The 19180-nt window shown below is 36.5% G+C and overlaps 1 protein-coding gene across 2 annotated transcripts in view; it reads left to right on the forward strand.

The window, feature by feature from the left end:
- KLHL1 (kelch like family member 1) overlaps positions 1 to 19180 on the forward strand; it is a gene marked incomplete at its 5' end in the record, with an annotated part of 250391 nt that overhangs the window by 208954 nt on the left and 22257 nt on the right. For both annotated transcript variants that reach the window (XM_083819401.1, XM_083819402.1), the window contains one exon: positions 4959 to 5121. In XM_083819401.1, coding sequence (XP_083675527.1) covers positions 4959 to 5121 — 163 coding nt within the window. The remainder of the gene's footprint in view (positions 1 to 4958; positions 5122 to 19180) is intronic.

Raw genomic sequence — 19180 nt, forward strand, 5'->3', positions numbered from 1 at the left:
GACAGTTGGACCAGATGATCTTGGAGGTCTTTTCCAACTGCAATGATTCTATTCTTCTATGACCTTGGCTACTCCCAGAATATTGTAAAGTCTCAACTGTACTTAATTTACGAGTATTGCAAGGTGGGCATTTTTTATTTTCTTTGACTAACACAGACGTGGGATGTAAGTACAGTTTTATTCTTTGAAAGCATTGGAGTTGCCTCTGTGAGTCATTAAGTTTGCCTATATTATCAATTAACTTCATTAGTTGGGCAGTGAGATGGATATCTATGTTCCAAACTCAGGAAAGGGCTGCACTGAAGATGTGATCTCCTCCCTTTCAGGGTGGCTGTAAAGCTCTGGGATAGATCTCCTCAGATTCTTCTGCAGGAACTATCCTTATTATTGGTCATGTTAATACAAAATGGACTAGAGAAAAAGTGAGAGGAATGATAGGACACTGATAACTATGGTAACTGAGTACCAGATGGCTCCTTGAATGTTTTTAATTTCATACAATACAGAGCTATGCAAGTAAGAATGCTCATCACAGACTAATAAGTGAGGGTCTCCACTGTGATCTGAGTCCAGCAAAATAATCAAACTTCATATCATTCTATTATTTTGATACTTTGTCTAGTTGTGCCTTTTCTACTGTTATTATTATTATTATTACTATGGTTCAAAGAGCTTGAAATACCGTGCAGAGATTGCCAAAAATTAACAGAAAACTGGTTTATGGTATGGTGTTGAAGGTAGCTTCTGCAAATTCTGATGTATGATGTGAAGTTATATTTGCAATGAGAACAATAGGCCTAGAATCATCTACTAGATCATCTACTAGAATCATCTTTGGAGGACTGAGAGAACTGATCTGGCATAGTCTCATTGACACATTAAATAGTTGTTTCTGGAGTAAACTATTCTCAAAATAGCATTATTTTTATTTTAATAATTAATTAATTTGTTTGTTTGGCTTTCCCATGGAGGAAATTATTTAGTTTGCTCCAACAAACTAAATAATTTTGCCTTTGCTCTTTGGAAAGAGGTATGGATGATCAGGAAACCAGGAACAAGTAGCCAAGAAGTTTGTTGTTATTTGTCAGTGTTATTTGACAGACAAAATCACCAAAAGGTATCTGGTATATTTGAATAGTAATGAGTACTCAGTAGGTGACATTCTGTGCCCCCTACACCAAAATGCCTCTGATATGTAATCTGTGTTAAGCAATAGACAAAGAATGGATGGAATATAAAGAGAATTATCTATCAGCCCACTGGAGTGGGAAGGAGGATGCATGCATGAAGGGTAAAAGAGAAACAGTGGATTTGTTGTTAAACAACCTGAAAGAAAAACTATTATGCAATTAGATGCATTGCAGAGATCTAGCTGTTTTTCCCATGGAGATGACTGTCCTGCAAACTATCTCTCTCACTATGACATGATTTATAAATTTATGTGCTATATCTATATTTCTTTCATCAATAGGCCTCCTGCAATTATCAGTTTGACAGGTTTGTCTAGACCAGCCTTCAGAGGTTTCTTATTATTCCCCATAACATAGAATCATCATAGAATCATCGAATCATTCAGGTTGGAAAAGACCTCTAAGATCATCTAGTCCAACAGTCAAAGAGACCGTGATATTCATGCCCAAATTTAGCAAGTTTATACTGGATAATATATTTTATGGCTTGAACCTACTACTGTAGGTCACAGTAGACTGTGAGTCTGTCAGTAGATTTTCTGCAAGAGGACCGCTGAATTTCACCCAGGCATTTCTGCCTTCTCAAAGACTGAACATATCTTTCTAAATCCTATCAGTGTAGATATGAAAACTTCAAGCAACACAGAAACTATCACATTGTTGTGTTCACAATTCCAAAAATCCTATATCCTCACTGGTTAAAATATGGAATATTATCCTTAGCCTGAATTTAACAGGTAACTATTTCCAGCCATTAGATCTTGTGTAGCAGAAATCATAAAATCTCTTTATGTGGATACTTACACATTATGATGGGAAATAATATGTTGATAAAGCCTACATCTCTCATTGATTTTCCAGCAGGTTTTCCAGATTTTAAATGTTTCTTGTGTAATTCTTTCTCAGTCTCTCCGTATGGTTTACATTCTTTGCAAACGCATCTGCATCCATTAATTTTCATGGAAGTATCATCACAGTTAGTTGGTACCAGCTGTGACTACAGGTTTCTCAATCTGTTCCATTTTGCAATTTTGCTTCTCAAATATCTTCAGATATCAAAGCAAAATTTTAAAAGGACACAAACCATTTAAAATAAGCATATTACTACTTTCATGGAATGCAGTACATTGGTTATTTTATATTTGCTTATTAGCTTACTGTACTTTGAATATCAGTATATTTTATTTAAGTAATGCAAAATAATTATTTGCCCTCACATGTAATACAGCCATAACTATACCAAAACAGAATGAAATTTGATCTTGCAGAATCTGTCTAATATTTTAAAACACAAGGAGCCATAACGGGTCAGTTGTTATGGAGCAAATGTAAGGATACAACTGCATTTGATATTCTGTAAAGAAGAAACCTTAAATGTGAAAACTCACAGCAAGTTTGTACATGCTGTAAGACAACAACAGAGAAGATTACTTTCAGAAAGAATGGAAAGAATAATTTATCTACAGTTTTGACAGTAATTTTTCCTATTACAGAAGCAATGCAAGCTGGCAAAAACAAATAGGCAATTTGTTATTGCACCACGTAAATTTTTTTCAGCAAATTAAACTTTCTGATTTCTTTGTCTGTGTAGCAGTAATTATATTAATATATATATATATGTTTGGCAGAGGAGCAGGACAGAAATCTCACACCAAATCAACATTTTTATTTTGTTATAAAAAAAGTTGCAACACTGCCCTCTGTCAGTGTAAGATTAGCTTACATGGAAATGGAAATGAACATGATAGCAAAATATGTAGGTGTTATTCAGTAAGATCAGAGAAGTTAAGAGAATACTCTAATGAGCTTTGAAAAACAGTTGAATTGATAACACAATAGCAAGTGGTAAACACAAAGTAATAGACATTGGGAAAAAATCTGAAGGAATTGTTCGTCTTACAGGGTTTTACATGCATAAACCCAGCAAAGTTATCATCATGGAGAAGTCAGTGAAGACTATTTTCCATATAATGCTTGCTGTGGCATTGTTATAATAAACTGTAGCAAATATTTTTTGGATGATTTAATCTTCGTTGTTCATCATCTGGGAATATTTATGACTTTTAGGGAAAATTGAGTGATCACTAGCACCCAGCATGGGTTTCTGAAAAGCAGGTTCTGCCTGACTGACCTGATCTTCTATGACAAGATGACTTGCTTAGTAGATGAGGGGAAAGCTGTAGATGTTGCTTACCTCGATTATAGTAAAATGTTTGACACCATCTACAACAATATTCTTCTGAATAAACTGGCTGCTCATGGCTTGGAAAGGTATATGGTTCACTAGACGAAGAACAGGCTGGATGGCTGGACTCAAAGAGTCATGGTGAATGGAATTAAATTCAGTTGGCAACCAGTCACCAGTGGCATCCCCCATGGGTCAGTCTTAGGGCCAGTTTTGTTCAAAAATTTTTTCAGTGATTTGGATGAGTGGATCAAGTGCAACTGTGGTAAGTTTACAGATGATACTGAGTTAGCTGTGACTGTCAATCTGCTCGAGGCTAGGAAGGCTTTGCAAAGAGATCTGGGTAGCCTTGATGAATATGGCTGTGTCCAATTGCATGACATTCAACAAGGGTAAGTTCTGGGTCCTGCACTTGGGTAATAACAGCCCCATGCAGCAGTATAGGCTTGGTGAAGAGAGGCTGGAAAGTTCCTCAGTAGAAAAGGACCTGAGGGAGCTGGTCAACAGTCAACTGATCTTGAGCCAGCAGTGTGCCCAGGTGAACAAGAAGGCCAATGGCATTCTGATCGATATCAGAAGTAGTGTGGCCAGCAGAACCAGGGAAATCATTGTCCCCTTCTAGGTGGCAATGGCGAGACCACACTTTGAGCAGTGTGTTCAGTTTTGCTCCTCTCACTACAAGAAGGATATTGAGCTGCTTGAGTGTGTGCAGAGATGAGCAATGAAGCTGAAGGGAATAGAAAACAGATGTTACGAGGCTGAGGCAACTGAGGTTATTTAGTCTGGAGAAGAGGAAGCTGAAGGGAGACTTCATCACTCTCTACTGAAAGGAGGTTGCAGTGATGAGGGTGTTGGTCTCTTTTCTCAGGTGACAAGTGATTGGATGCAAGGAAATATTGTCAAGTTGCATCAGGGGAGGTTTAGATTGGACATTAAGAAGAATTTCTTCACAGAGAGAGTTGCCATGCACTGGAACAGGTTGCCCAGGGAAGTGGTGGTCATATTTACCAGAGCCTTCTAAGCTTAACTGAAGATACCATGAGAATTCATTACTTCCTTTGAATTGTTGATTTTAAACCGCTCTAGTTAAAAATTTGTCTCTTAGTTATTTATTTTTTCCTACTTCAGCTGTCATACTTAACTTTTTTTCCCCTTTCTTCACTAGATAAAATAATTCTTATATGTCCAACATTATTGTCCTGTGAAGGTTTCCATTCTCTCTAGTTGTCATTTATTTTCTTAAGGAAAGTTTTCATAAGAAAAACTGATGAAGCAGTTTACAAAGTCAAACAAGTTACAGAAATCTAAGACTTTCACATCATTGACTGATTATTCTATGAAGCAAACAGTCTTCTCAAAGAATGAAATTGTTTGTTTGACAAGACCTTCATAAAGCCATGTTGATTGGCATTAATTTTATTCTTATTTGTTAATTCTTAATTAATAAAATTTGAAATTGGTGTTTCCATTTTTACTTTGAATATGCAAGTTTATGCATAGCTGCTATGGAAAACATTTTTTGATTATTATTATTGCTAGAAAAATAATACTTTTACCTTCTCTCACTCTCTCCTTCATTTTAGGAGTTACAGTGCTTGAAGGGCCTATTTATGCAGTAGGAGGCCATGATGGTTGGAGCTATTTGAATACAGTTGAGAGGTGGGACCCTCAAAGTCAGCAGTGGACATTTGTGGCAAGTATGTCAATTGCCAGAAGCACTGTTGGAGTAGCAGCGTTAAATGGCAAGTGAGTAGGGTCTTCTTATAAAAGTTGAAACATTTTTTAGAACGATGAATAGCTGACAAACAGGAGTAAAAAACTTTTAGCATATTGTAATAGAGGGTGTCTTTTAAAATAAATGTAGACACAGTTGTCCACACTTTCATATCTTGTGGATCTTACTTTCATTTTAAATGTCAATTATGCATAATTTTCTATGTTCCTTTTGCTTTTCTATATTCCCTTTGTTTAATATTTATATCAAATACATAAGAAAATAGACATGAAATTTCAGTGTGTATGTTCAGTATAAACCAATTCAGGAAAAATTGTCAGTTGACTCATCTGACTTGTATATGTTGTATATGTCAGTTCTAGTTAACCAACTGAGTTTAATCACCATCTAAAATAGTGACAAGATATGTTGTTTATGCACTTTACACCCTGCTTCAACCAAACACACTGACCCATGAGAACTGCTTTGTCTGAAGGCAACTACATTCACACAGGAAGTAAGCAGAAATTTGATTTTTGTCAAACCAGTCAGGCTGCATTAAACCAGAAATTCTAAACGTGTTCAGAATGTAAGTTTCTCTTTTATAACTTTCACTTTCACTTTTTTTTTTTTTTTTAATGTGGTACTTATTAAAACTCATTTTACAGTTACAGTTATTATGTATTACTAGTTGCTTATTACTTTCGAAGAATTTGCTTTTAGCTATCTGGCTAAAAAGAACATGATGTGAACTGTAAAATTTAGAAGTGGTATAGGAGTTCATCATACCTAACCAAAAGGTTTTGTAGACATCTACAATGGAGCCAATCATCCTCATCAGCTTGCCTTATGGTTAAATGAAGAAATAAGTACTTTTAAGATATCATTTGTCTTACTTATATTAGACATTTATGCTAGGACAGCATGATCAGTGCTCTGTAAGCGCCCATTTTACTCCACCACGTAGAAGGGAAACCTGGGAACTTTCTCAGATTCTGGCTTCCATATTGTTGATACCCTGGGTGAGGAAACTAAATCCTACCATAGCCAATTGAACATAAATGAAGGGTAGTGAGTAAAGGATCACTTAGCTGATCAGCTTCCATGCAATACTTAGTCTGTAAATCACGTATTGAAACCATCTGGTAAATATTTTCTGAAGAGACAATGAATCAGAAAGAAACATGATTAATTTTGTGTATTTGCCTCATCTTCAACAATTTAGTTTAGAAGTAGACAAAAAATTATAACAGTGCCAAAAGACTTGCAGAAAAGTGTAACTCTTTGCTGAGTTTAATTTTTTTTTTTAATTATTATTAGCATTTTTATTTTTATACTGGACAGCATTATACTTTTGTTAGTGGGTTTCACAAGAAATTGTGTGTCTGTATGTGTATTTTAATAGTGCTTGGGAATACTGGAAGAAACAAAGTAATGCAAATTTCTGGAATATTATTTTCTTCAGACTTTATTGATACTGAATGGCAAGGAACAAAACAGCTGCAGATGTGGGATAGAATCAGAAAATAAATATTGAAGACAAAAAAATACTTAAGAAAAGTTAGAATTAAAGTATATGTATATATTTTAAAAGGACATATTAAAGCTATTGGGTTTCATGGTATTGCACATTGCATAGCTATTGCATAATTCAACAACCCACTACACAACAACCCATCTCTTCCAGTTGAAAATTGTTCAGTTTACATACAATTGGATAAAATCTCAATAGTCCTTTGGGCTAACTTGTGCGTATCTCACCTACCATATAGGTCTGAGATTCTGAGATAGGTAGGCTGAACAGCTTTCTGGGATTGTCAGACTCTTTTCATTGGTTGTAAGAGACAGTGAATATAAAAGTCAAACAAGAAGCTTATTAATTTAATAGCCAACAAACAGCTATGTTAAAAGACTTTACTTAATTATCTTATTTAATTAATGGTGTCACATGCTCAGATGATCTACTGTACATCCACGAAATTAAGAGTTAATTTTATGTTGTGAAATCACCTGTAAGCCACTGAAACTTAATTGTCATTGGTTTCTTTTACTAAGCTGCAAAGGCATTGAAATGTTCCAGAGTAGATCAAATGGACAAAGCCACTTTAATAGCTCTTACTCTAAAAGAATATGGCTTCAATAATGTATGATCCATGCAGCAAACTAGCAGAGACAAGATCTCTGATAAATGAGAACAGACAACTGGTAACAATGGACATGGAGAAGGCTGAGGTACTCAACAACTTCTTTGTCTCAGTCTTCACTGGCAATCAGGCTTCCTATGTCTCTTACTTCCCTGAAACTGCATATGAGGGCTGGGGGAGCAAAGTCTCTCCCACTGTAAGCAAAGAACTGTCAGAGCACCTGACACAGCTTAACAACTAAAAGTCTATGGGGCCTGATGACATACATCCCAGGATCCTGAGAGAACTGGCTGATGTAATAATCACCAAGTCACTGTCCATCATATTTGAAAAGCCCTGGCAGTCAGGTGAAGTCCCTGGTGAATGGGAAAACGGAAACATCACTCCCATTTTTGAAAACGGTAGAAAGGAGGACCTTGGGAACTTCAGACCAGTGAGCCTCGCCTCTGTGCCTGGGAAGATCATGGAACAGATCCTTCTGGAAGCAATGTTAAGGCACATTCAAGAAAAACGTGATCTAAGACAGCTAGTGTGGTTTCATCAAGGGTAAATCATGTCTGTCCAATCTGGTGGCCTTCTATGATGGAGTGACTGCATCAGTTGACAAGGAAACACTGACCGATGTCATCTACCCAGACTTCTGTAAGGCCTTTGTCATAGTCCTACCATGACATTGTGTAGCCATCATTATGTGCTTGCAGCCCAGAAGGTCATCTGTATCCTGGGCTGCATCAAAAGAGGCATGGCCAGCAGGTCGAGGAAGTCATTGTCCCCCTCTTCTGAGGCCTCGCTTGGAGTACTGCATCCAGGTCAGGGACCCCCAGAACAAGAAGACTGTTGATCTGTTAGAGTGGGTCTAGAAGGAGGCCTATTAAACTGGCCAGAGGGCTGGAGCACTTCTATGAATAAAGGCTGAGAAAGCTGGGGATGATCAGCACGGAGAAGAGAAGGCAGTTCTAAGGAGTCCTCATTGTGGCCTTGAACTAGACCCATAAAAGAGATGGAGAGTGACTTTTTACATGGGCAGATAGTGACAGGACAAGGGGGAATGGCTTTAAATTAAAAGAGGGGGATTTAGCTTAGGTGTTAGGAGGAAATTCTTCACTCCAAGGGTGGTGAGGCACTGGAACAGGTTGCCCCAAGAAGCTGTGGATGCCCTACCCCCGGAATTGTTCAACATCAGGTTAGATGAGGCCCTGAGCCACCTGATCTAGTGGGTGGCATTCCTGCCATGGGTTTTGGAACTGGATGATCTTTAAGTTCCCTTCCAGCCCAAGCGATTCTATGTCTCCGATGCTTAGTTAATAAATGCTCACTTGAATGTGTGCGTGACATGTAGAACATTTTCAAATGAAAAGAGAATATTACCTGTGTCTCAGAAAGTTGGCACGGACAGCACTGAAAACTGAAAAGCAGCGGTCTCATGGAAGCAGACAGCAAATTACTACCAATTTATATTTTTTAATCCAAATAATCATTTTCAAAACACATTCCATATACCAAAAAAATTGAAAACATATGTAAGAATCAAGCAAACGTTTCAATTCTCTGGTGCTATTATTACTATACTGTTGTTCCACACAACAGATATATGCTGTATTCATCACTTGAGCTTTCTATTTTGAAAAAGGCAAACATTTATTAATTTTATTTGTTTTAAAGAAACTATAAGGATATTCAAAATGGATATCTCAATAAGGAACAAGGTGTTGGCTTTAACATTTAAACAAAAGGAGAAACTATTTTACTATGAAAGTTTTAAGGACTTTCTTCATGTTATTTCCTTATGCTTCTTCTGTGCTGAATTAAATAAGTAAATTTAAAAAAAATAAAGTGTGACAGGGTTAGTCTGTCTTTGAAGTGAGAGTCAAAAACTATTCTATGCATGTATTTCCTATACTGCTTTGGGTACTTCACATGAAAGTAATGTATGCTAAACATCTCAAATGTGAACTATGTAATATTTGAAAAATATAGTCTCATTCGTGTTTTAATGAAAGAAGTATCATTACAGTTATGATGCTCCATACCTCTATGGCCCACTTTTTTTTTTTTCCCTAATTAAATCATTTTAAGCAGAAAAAAAAAGATACATTTTAAAGTAAAATTGATTTTTTCATAAAAAAATATTTTTTTCTAAGCTTATGGTGGAAAAAAAATTAGATTCTGATCTCTTTAGTCTCTGAAATAATTGATTTGTAAGTTCTTATTAATTCTTAGAGTATTGAACCTTTTTATGCTAACCTCTACTTTTGAAGCTCATTTGTACAGACTGTGTTAGCCTGTTATTCTTTTGCTGTTCAAATACAGAGCAATATTATTTGCATTTGGAAAAGCCAAGAACACAGGAAGGAAATTTATTTCACTGAAATACATTTTTAAATTTAAAATAACAGTGCTATATTATATCAAAAATTTTCCTAGAACCTGAAAAAGACTCTATCAAGGATTATGGGCATCATAATTCTGTCTGAAAAAAAAAAAAAAAAAAACAAAAAAAAACAAAAAACAACAACAACAAAAAAACACTTTTAACTACTCAAGTTATAGCAATAAAAATCTTGCTGAATTTGTTAGTTTGTTTTTTATTGTTGTTGTTTACTTAGTCCAGTTGACAGGGGGTACAATCAGGTTTCATTATTACATTCTGAAGTGACAATACTGTTTCGTCCATAGGGAACGGATGGACTGAAGGGAAAATCTTACTCTCTACCAAGAATGTTACATGCTTGTTAATGCCAGCTTTCCTACAGTAATAGGATACAGTAGTTGCTACCCTTCAATCAGGAACACAAATGATACTTTTCTTAAGCAGTCTCTTAAAGCTAAAGTACAACTAGAACAATTAACAAAAGAGTTTGGTGGTTTTCTAGATAAAAGGAGACACAGCAGAACTATTCTACCAGAATTTCAATAAAACAGCTGATCTGGTGTTACATAGGAAATTATGTTACTGTTAACAACCCTGTTTCAGAGACTGGAAGAGAGCATGAACTCTTTCCACATCATCAGTAGAAGTGGCTGTTAAAACAACAGTTGACATGGGAACTTAAACTAGCTTAGAATTTTACAGTTTAAGCAAATCAGGAAAGGTTGGTGCAGATAATAGGAGAAGAGGTCAGAAGTTGTCATGATTTATTTGAATTGTTCTTTGGGGTCTGTCATAAGTAGTATGTAACTAGTATGTAGTATATAATATACAAGATGAATATTCTACAGTTTACAGGAGAAAATGCTGAAAACAGTACTCTTCTACAGAGTAAGACAGAAGAACCAAGGTGACCAAAGTATCAAGAAAATCTCAACTTTTCCAGTAGCTTTTAAAAAGTCATCTATTTTTTCAACATATCTTCTTCATTTTTTAAAATCAAGAAGTCAACATATATGCATATATATATATATTTATTTAACAGCTTCAACCAAAGAAATACCAGTCTTCAGTAACTTAAAATGTAGTTGTCTCCTAGGCTATAGTAGCTATTTGTTAGTTTTCTATTTACAAGTTTCCAACATTTGAAGTATGCATTGTCTAAGAACATTGAAACGTTACACTAAATTTATTAATGTAATTTAATTTCAGAAAAAAAAAAGTTATTTTAATGGAGAAAAAGTAAGTAACAATAAAAAAAACTTTTCACACTTTCACCTGGAATATATCCCTAAAGAGACTCTATATCCTACAGATTTATGTTATTCCAAACATTTGTATGATACTACCATAAGGGAAAATTTTCCTATTATTGTCTTAGGAGTTTTTTAAAAATTACTCCTGAATTTTGACTTTTATGTTGGAAAATATCAGTGTTCTTTTTATGTAACTGCACCTTTCACAGCAAAAGGACCAGCCCTTTACTTTTATTCTCTTTAATGGATATCAATCTATCTATGCCAGAAAAAAAAAAAAAAAACCCTCAGCTGTTATTAAAATAAGCAGACTGACTTTAAATGGTAGAACATCAGAGCAGTACACTGAGTTAAGTGTCTAATATAATGAATTTGCACACACGGGGAAGCAAATCATTCACATGGGGACATTTTGAGGAACTAAGGAGAAGGGAATTATGACCTTTATTGATCATCACATCTGCAAAGATGTGTTTTAGTTAACTTTACATTTCCACCTGCTGCTGTTATTTATATCAAATATCACAAACTATTATTGATTTATGATAGGTGACAAAAAAGTTATCATCAAATCTTAACTTTTAAAAATATAACTATTTTAAGTGCCTTTTCAAAGCAGCTTTTACTTTTCTTTTACTTGAGTTTTGTTGTCGTCGTCGTTGTTGTTGTTGTTGTTTGTTTGTTTGTTTGTTTTTTCCCCTCCTGATGAACAGTGAAAGAGCACTGAGAAATGCTGCCGGACATTATTTCCCATTGACATATATCTGCCTTGTTCTTTTGACCGAGAAACAGCAATGCATTATTATTGCTATTAATTATTTATATTTCTATTATTTCTATTTCTTTTTTGTTTGTTTATTTCTGTTTTTATAATTTTTTACAGACTCCATCTAAGTTTAGGCATTGTACAACAAGGAAAAGAGAAAGGGGATGCTAGGAACTGGAAGTTACTTATGCAAAACTATGGTATGTTAGCCTTGACTCAGATACCCACCCATCTCCTTGGCAAGCCAGATGGGCAAAAATAGGATGAGAAAGTTTGCAGGTAAAGATAAAGACAGGGAAATCACTTACCAATTGCCATCACAGGCAAACTATACTCACCTTGGAGAAAATGTATTTTATTTATTGCCAATAAAAATATATTTAGATAGTGAGGAACAAAGACAAATTTTAAAACAACATCTCTCCTCTCCCCTTTCCCAGGTTCAACTTCATTCCTTCACTCCTGATTCCTCTACCCTCACCCCCAGGCAGTGTAGGGAATGGGGGGATACATATGGTCAGTCCATAACAGTTCTTCTCTGCAACTTTTCCCTTTTCACACATTTCCCATGTTCCATCATGGGCTCTCTACAGGTCTCAGTCCTTCTGACAATATTCAGCTGCTACAGTGCAGGCTTTTCCACAGGTCACAGTTGCTTCAGGAAATATCCACCTGCCCCACTGTAGGATCCTCCACAGCATGGATATTGTCTCCAGTGCCACGGAGCACCTCCTTGTTCTTTGACTTCTCTGTTGCCTCTGCTGCTTTTCTTGCTCTCCTTTTTGTCTTCTTACTCAGCCTATGTAACATTATTTTTTTTCCCTTCTTAAATACATTTTCCCCAAGGCACCACCGTCTTATCTGCTAGGTGTATTCACGCTCTGCTAAGACTGTTGGAGCCCTCTGGAATCAGCTCTGTCTGGCATGGGGCAGCCCTGGTCTTTTCTCACCAAGGCCACCCATGATGCATCCCCTCCACCCCTGCTGCTAACACCTTGACACCTGTACCCAATACAATTGGAGTAACGATTTTTGCCTATCTCTGTGTTGAGTTAGGAGGCCAGGCTTCCTATCCAATGTTGTCTAAATGGAGTTTGGAAGCCAGCAAGGAAGCCATTTAAACTAGGCAAAGGTGAAAGGTGAAGGATGGGGATGGGATTCAAGAAGATGATTAGCAGGTCTTACCTGGGCAAATGATCAGCTGTAGGCAGGGCTGACTTTTTGATAGTGTATTTGAAAAAGGCTAGATTGAATGTTTACAAAATACTGGAGCATTTGGGAGGTTGGTGCCAAAGCTCCACCTGTAGTTCTTATTTCATAATTTTGGTACCAAAAGAAGTAAACAAATGGTCAAACAGTCTTGAGTTACTGACTGTTAATTAATAAGCTGTAGAAAGAATTTGAAAGAATGACCTTTTAAAGTAGGAAAAAAATAATATCTTTAACATTAGAGTTGTTTGAAAAGTGTCATCTTACATTATCAATTCTTTTTCTTTCCTTTTTCCTATTTAGCTTTGTCATTAATATTTAAATGTATTCCATTTTCATGTTTGTTTGAGAGTCAGTACCACATAAAAATACGAATTTGTGTTTGTGTCCTTTATGAGGTAGTTTATAATCAATTGGCAATATCAGATTTTGTGTGTTGCTTGATTATACAGATAGAATGTTAAATGACTTCCTCAAGATATAAATTCTGTTTAACCATTCATAGAAATAGAGCATACTAAATGTTTTTTAAAGACTGCATATATATACACAGTTACTGTTTTGTCCCTTCACACACATACAAATTCACTTTTTGGATTTTCAGATAAATCGCTATGTTTTTCTTTTTTGTTGTTGTTGTTGTGTGTTGTTTTGTTTGTTTGTTTTGGAGACTGATGACATCTAGCTTAATTTAAAAAAAAAAGTTTGTTATAATTTATATTCATTCAGTTATGTTCATTCAGTTCTACCTGTTTTACAATAATTTTATTAATTTAGTAATATATTTCCACAAACTGGATTATTTTCTTAGCAGTGTTTTTCCCTTTTAATTTTAAATGGAAAACACAGAGAGCTGGCCAATACAGGTATTGGCCTACGTACAGGGGAATATTTTGTTTTCAGGTTCTTTAATGAAAGAAAGCTGGAATTAATCTTGTGTTATTTAGATCAATATTGAGCCTATTCTAAGTAGCTGCTGCTTTTGTTTAATATGTCCCTTATGACTATTGTGCATTATTGCAAAGTGAGTATCAGAAAGGTTAGCTTGCTGAAGCTTCATTTTCAAGAAAATAGCAAAATCCAAACCAAATTAGCACGTGCACATGAAAGGTTCTCAAAAATTGTCTTGTACTTAGTCACTTAAATGGATATATTTGTTGTGTAATGACCTCAGAGAGTCATAGGTTAATAATTCTGCAAAGACCTTAATAGCAGTTCAATGGTTGGCACAAGAGATTTAGCAATGTATTACATCCATACAACCACCTACAAAACTTGATTGCGTGGCTGATTACAGCCTCCTCCAAGAGTTCTGCTTCTTTGCCTTTCATGCATCATATAGTAAACTATCTGTGGCATTTTCTCTTAGCAGAATCATTAAGGCTTATTAGTAATTCAGTGCCCTGCTCTGATCTTTCGTACTTTTGTGCACAAGTTCATGTTTCCTATGTGGGAATGCCATACAGCTCAGTGAATGTGCAGTTCATTTCATTATATTCATCTCACTTTTTCAATAAATATTTAACTTGGTGTTTTACTTCCAGCCTGTAAAGTAGGAATCTCTGCACAGTCCTGCTTATTTTCATGAGACTAGGCTAGGCATAAAAAGGGGTAGAGTGGATACAATTTAAGTAAACATACGTGACTCAGGACAATGAAAAATTGTGAAAATTTACAGTAATTTTTTTTTCTAGACTCCAAGGCAGAGTTGTTTGCAACAGAGATGCTTTTTAAAACCTAACAGATTGTTAGAAAACATGGCAGATGCTAAAGCCATTGCTATATTGCAAGGTGGGAACTTAATGAGGCTGTTTTCTCTTGATATACTATGATCAGGGTCCCACCTGCTTAGGCCACATTTGTATTTTGCGGATCACACATCGTCCAGATCACTAATGAAGATGTTAAACAGGATTGGACCCAGTATTGATGCCTAGGATACTCTTCTTGTTACTGGCCTCCAACTAAACTTTGCACCACTGACCACTACCCTCAGGGTCCAGCTGTTCAGCCAGTTTTTGATCCATCTCACTGTCTGCTCATCCAGCCCATACTTCAACAGCTTCTTTATGAGGATCTTATGCAGGACACTGTCAAAAGCCTTATTGAAGTCCAGGAAGAAAATACCTACTGCTCCCTGCTCATCCATCAGGCTCATGATTTCATTATAGCTTATCAGGTTGGTCAGGCATGACTTCCCCTGGGTGAATCCATGCTGACTACTCCTGATGATTTTTTTTTCATGTGCCTTGAAATGGTTTTTAGGTTTAGCTGTTCCATCACTTTCCCAGGGATTGAGGTGAGGCTGATCATTGTGTAGTTTCCCAGACCTTCCTTCTCACCCTTCTTGAGGATAGGAGTGACATTTGCTTTCCTCCAGTTTGCAGACACTTTTCCCAGTTGCCACGACTGAGCAAAGATTATTGAGAGTGGCCTTTCAATCACATCTGCCAGCTCCCTCAGCAATAGTGGCTGCATCCCATCAGAGCCCATGGACTTATGAAAGTCCAGTTTGCTTCAGAATTCCTAGGCCTTTCCCACCAAAAATACATCTTCCATGTTTCAGCCTTTCAGCCTTGTCCCTGGGATCTGGGTTTCCTGAAGGCCAGTCTTGCTGATAAAGACTAAGGCAAAGAAGGCATTTGTTACCTCAGCCTTTTCAGTCTCTTGTAGAAGCCCTTCTTGTTGTCCTTGATGTTCCCGGCCAGACTTAATTCTATCTTCTGTTTTATATTTTTTTTTTTTCATTTTTTATTTTTCCCTTTTCTAACTTGATTCCTGGCTGTCCAGACAATATCTCTGTATTCATTCCAGCTCACCCATCCTTGCTTCCACCCTCTGTGGAAAATTTATGCAGCTCAATTAGAGTTGAAGCTGGCCAGTACTGTGGAGGGACAATAAAAAGGACTTTTTAAAATATGTTATCAGCAAGAGGAGGACCAGAGATAGCATTAATCCATTACTTGATGAGGAAGGTCACCTCACAAATAGAGACAAAGCAGAGACATTTAATGCCTTCTTCGCCTCTGTCTTTAACACTGACGGTGGGCACTGTGACACCCAGAGCATTGAGCTGGAGGACCAGGACTGCAGGAACAGTAAACTCCCAGCCAAGCCTGAACTTGTGGAGGATTTGCTGCTCCAACTGGATGCATATAAATCTATGGGGCCTGATGGGATTCATCCCAGGGTACTGAAAGAGCCGGCTTATGTCATCGTGAGACCTCTTTCAAATATTTTTCAATGCTCTCGGGAATCTGGAGAGGTCCTAGTCGTCTGGAAGCTGGCAAATGTTCCAATTTTAGAGAAGGCCACTAAAGAAGATCCTTGTAATAACAGGCCTGTCAGTCTCAGTTCAGTGCCTGTTAAAATTATGGAAAGGATTATTCTGGGAGTTATTGAAAAACACCTGAAATGTAATGCAGTCATTGGTCACAGCCAACACAGGTTCACAAGGGGAAAGTCGTGTTTAACAAACTTAATTCCCTTTTATGACAAGGTTACCCATCTACTTGACCAAGGGAAGCCAACTAATGTAATCATTCTGGATTTCAGGAAAAGTTTTGACACTGTTTCTCACAGTATCCTTATGAACAAAATGTCCAGCATACAGCTAGACAAATACGTAATAGAGTGAGTGAACAGTTGGCTGATGGGTGAGGCTTAAAAGGTTATAGTAAATGGCATTAGAGCAAGCTGGTGGCCAGTCTCTAGAGGGGTTCCTCAGGCTTTGATTTTATGGTCTGTTCTCTTAATGTTTTCATAAATGACATGGATGCAGGGCTCAAATGTATACTGAGTAAGTTTGTGTATGACACTAAATTAGGAGGAGTTGTTGACTTCCTGGAGGGCAGAGAGGCCTTGCAGAGAGATTTTGACAGGCTAGAGGGCTGGGCAATTACCGACCACATGAAATTCTCCCCAGGGAATTGGTCATGGCTCCAAATCTGATGATGTTCAAGCGTTTGGACAACACTCTCGGAAACATGATTTGATTTTTGGGTGATCCTGTGTGGATCCAGAAGTTGTACTCGATTCTTATAGATCTATTCCAACACAGGATATTCTATGATTCTGTGATTCTATGTCTGGCTCCTCTTCAACACTGAGGGCAGTGAACCTATTTTGTAGTTGCAAGTCTTCATGTTGGATAAGAACCTTCCTCTCATTACTAGAGGTCACCACTTTCCACCCGTCCCCTTCTCCAGATGTTATACTTATCTCAATGGTGGGAATGGGCACTGCCATCTTTTCACCAGCGGTCAGGATCAGAGGCTCTGCAAGTCAATATGTAGCAGATAAGAGCCTGTCTATGTCCCGTTCATATTCTTTGATACAGCACAACATATTCTTTGATACAGCACAACCTGTTCTCATAAACCTTCCACTTGAAAGCACAGCTCTTGTAAGGTGGCACATCTCCTGCATAGTGGTGGTCCATCTCACCTGACCTCAGAGAGGGGCCCCAGGCATTCTCTACAGCCAGGGACTGTGTAGAGACTGTGGAGGGCTGCATCTTCTGTCTGAAGTTCTGCCTGTGTCAAAGCCTCCAACCTAGCAGGGATAGCTGTTCCAACACCTTCTGGTCTGTGGTACATCCAAGAATGTACCAAAGACATCCTTAATTCTAATACCTGACAGGAGAATTCAGTCTGCTCACACTGCCTAGCTGAAGTTTTCTTAATGTAACATATGTACCAATTTAGACAGAGGGAGGCAGGGTGAAATATAAAGATTCACAGCCAGTTTTTAAGTTGCTCAACTTTCACACTTGCAAGCATAGACTTCTCTGAAGCATTCAGCCATCACTGTCTTATATGTAATGGTCATAACTGCAGAATATATTAGCTTCCCACATTCTGTATTATTCTGAAAGTTGTTTTTAATTATCATCTTCAATGGGAGATGAAGTATGTCTCGAAGATTACTTAATGCCTTTTTGTTGAAGCCTGAAGAAGGCCTTGTTCACTGCAGCCAGAAAAGTCTTGAGATACTCCCCTGACTAAATGTACAAATTTACTGGAATTATACTGAACCATGAAAATTATCAGTGCATTGCATTTATATGACTGTCATATGTGGATGTTATATTAATGTATGTATATATAAATGTGTATGCACACACTTTCTTATTTCCACATTTATATACATCGGGAAGGACATAAACATTTAAATCTTATTGAAATTGAAGAAAGCTAGACATCTAATTTGATAGTCACCTAAGTATCTGTATGGACATCGGCCCTTACAGCTGCTATCAAATATCTACTATATTTAGTAGAACAAAATCCCATGCCATCTTCACTGTTAACTATTTTTTTTTTCTAATTTGAAAGTTGATCAGCTTCTTAATAACTGGTGTTGGGATAAAATTAAATTTCTTTTGAATTGGTAGATCAGGTTCAGCTGAGTCTTTCATTACTGATTGAATTCAGTGAATCGAGAAGGATTTGTTCATTGTGAAGGTCACAGACTAAATGATCTAACACTTCTTTCAGGTCATCCATATAACTGCAATGCACTGATAATTTTCATACTTGAGTAAAGACTTAGGAACTGGCTCAATTTTATTAAATAAGTATTAATATGCTGTAATTGTGGTTGTTAGAACTGAAGTAACACTTCAAAATTTCATACCAAGCTAACAAGAAAATGTCTGAAAATTTTATTTCCCATCAGTTTTTTTGTTGATGTTTGTTTTTCATGTTTGTGTGTGTGTTTTTTAGGCTTTTTGTTTGTTTGTTTGAAGGTTTCTTTGCTCTTGTATGTTATTGTTGATTCAGTTATTCTTTTACAAATCCATTTGAACTAAGAAAAGTATTGTACTTGGTACACATAATTGCAGGCATGTAAAGAGAAAATATGTTTCATACTTCATGGTTTCTGACCAAAATATTCTCACTGACTACAAACAATTACTTTTAAATCAATATTTTATAAATTACTTGAATATTTTACCTGATACTGAAATACAGCAGTGCTTTTCCTTATCAAAAAAATCATGCTTCTCACATCTGTTTCCATAACCAATCTTACATTATCCACCCTCTAAGAATTAAAACAAAATATGACTTAGGATGATATTAATTTTAATGATATTAAGTATTTTACAAATAAATGTAGTTTTACTAAACTCTTCTGCAATGAGGAGAAAGACAAATACATTTCAGACTAACACAACTCTTCAGCCTTAGAATATTTTTGTAGAAACATTTAAAATCTTGTGTCTGTTCCTACTATATTTTACTCTGAATGTACTGACCTATAAGTGAGTTTCTATCTTAATTTAAGTCCTGTAGATATTATTTCAGTCTCCTTTATGACAGTTTTGAAACTGCTGGTACTTCA

This window comes from Anser anser, assembly GCF_964211835.1.
Source record: "Anser anser genome assembly, chromosome: 1".
Classification (NCBI taxonomy): domain Eukaryota; kingdom Metazoa; phylum Chordata; class Aves; order Anseriformes; family Anatidae; genus Anser; species Anser anser.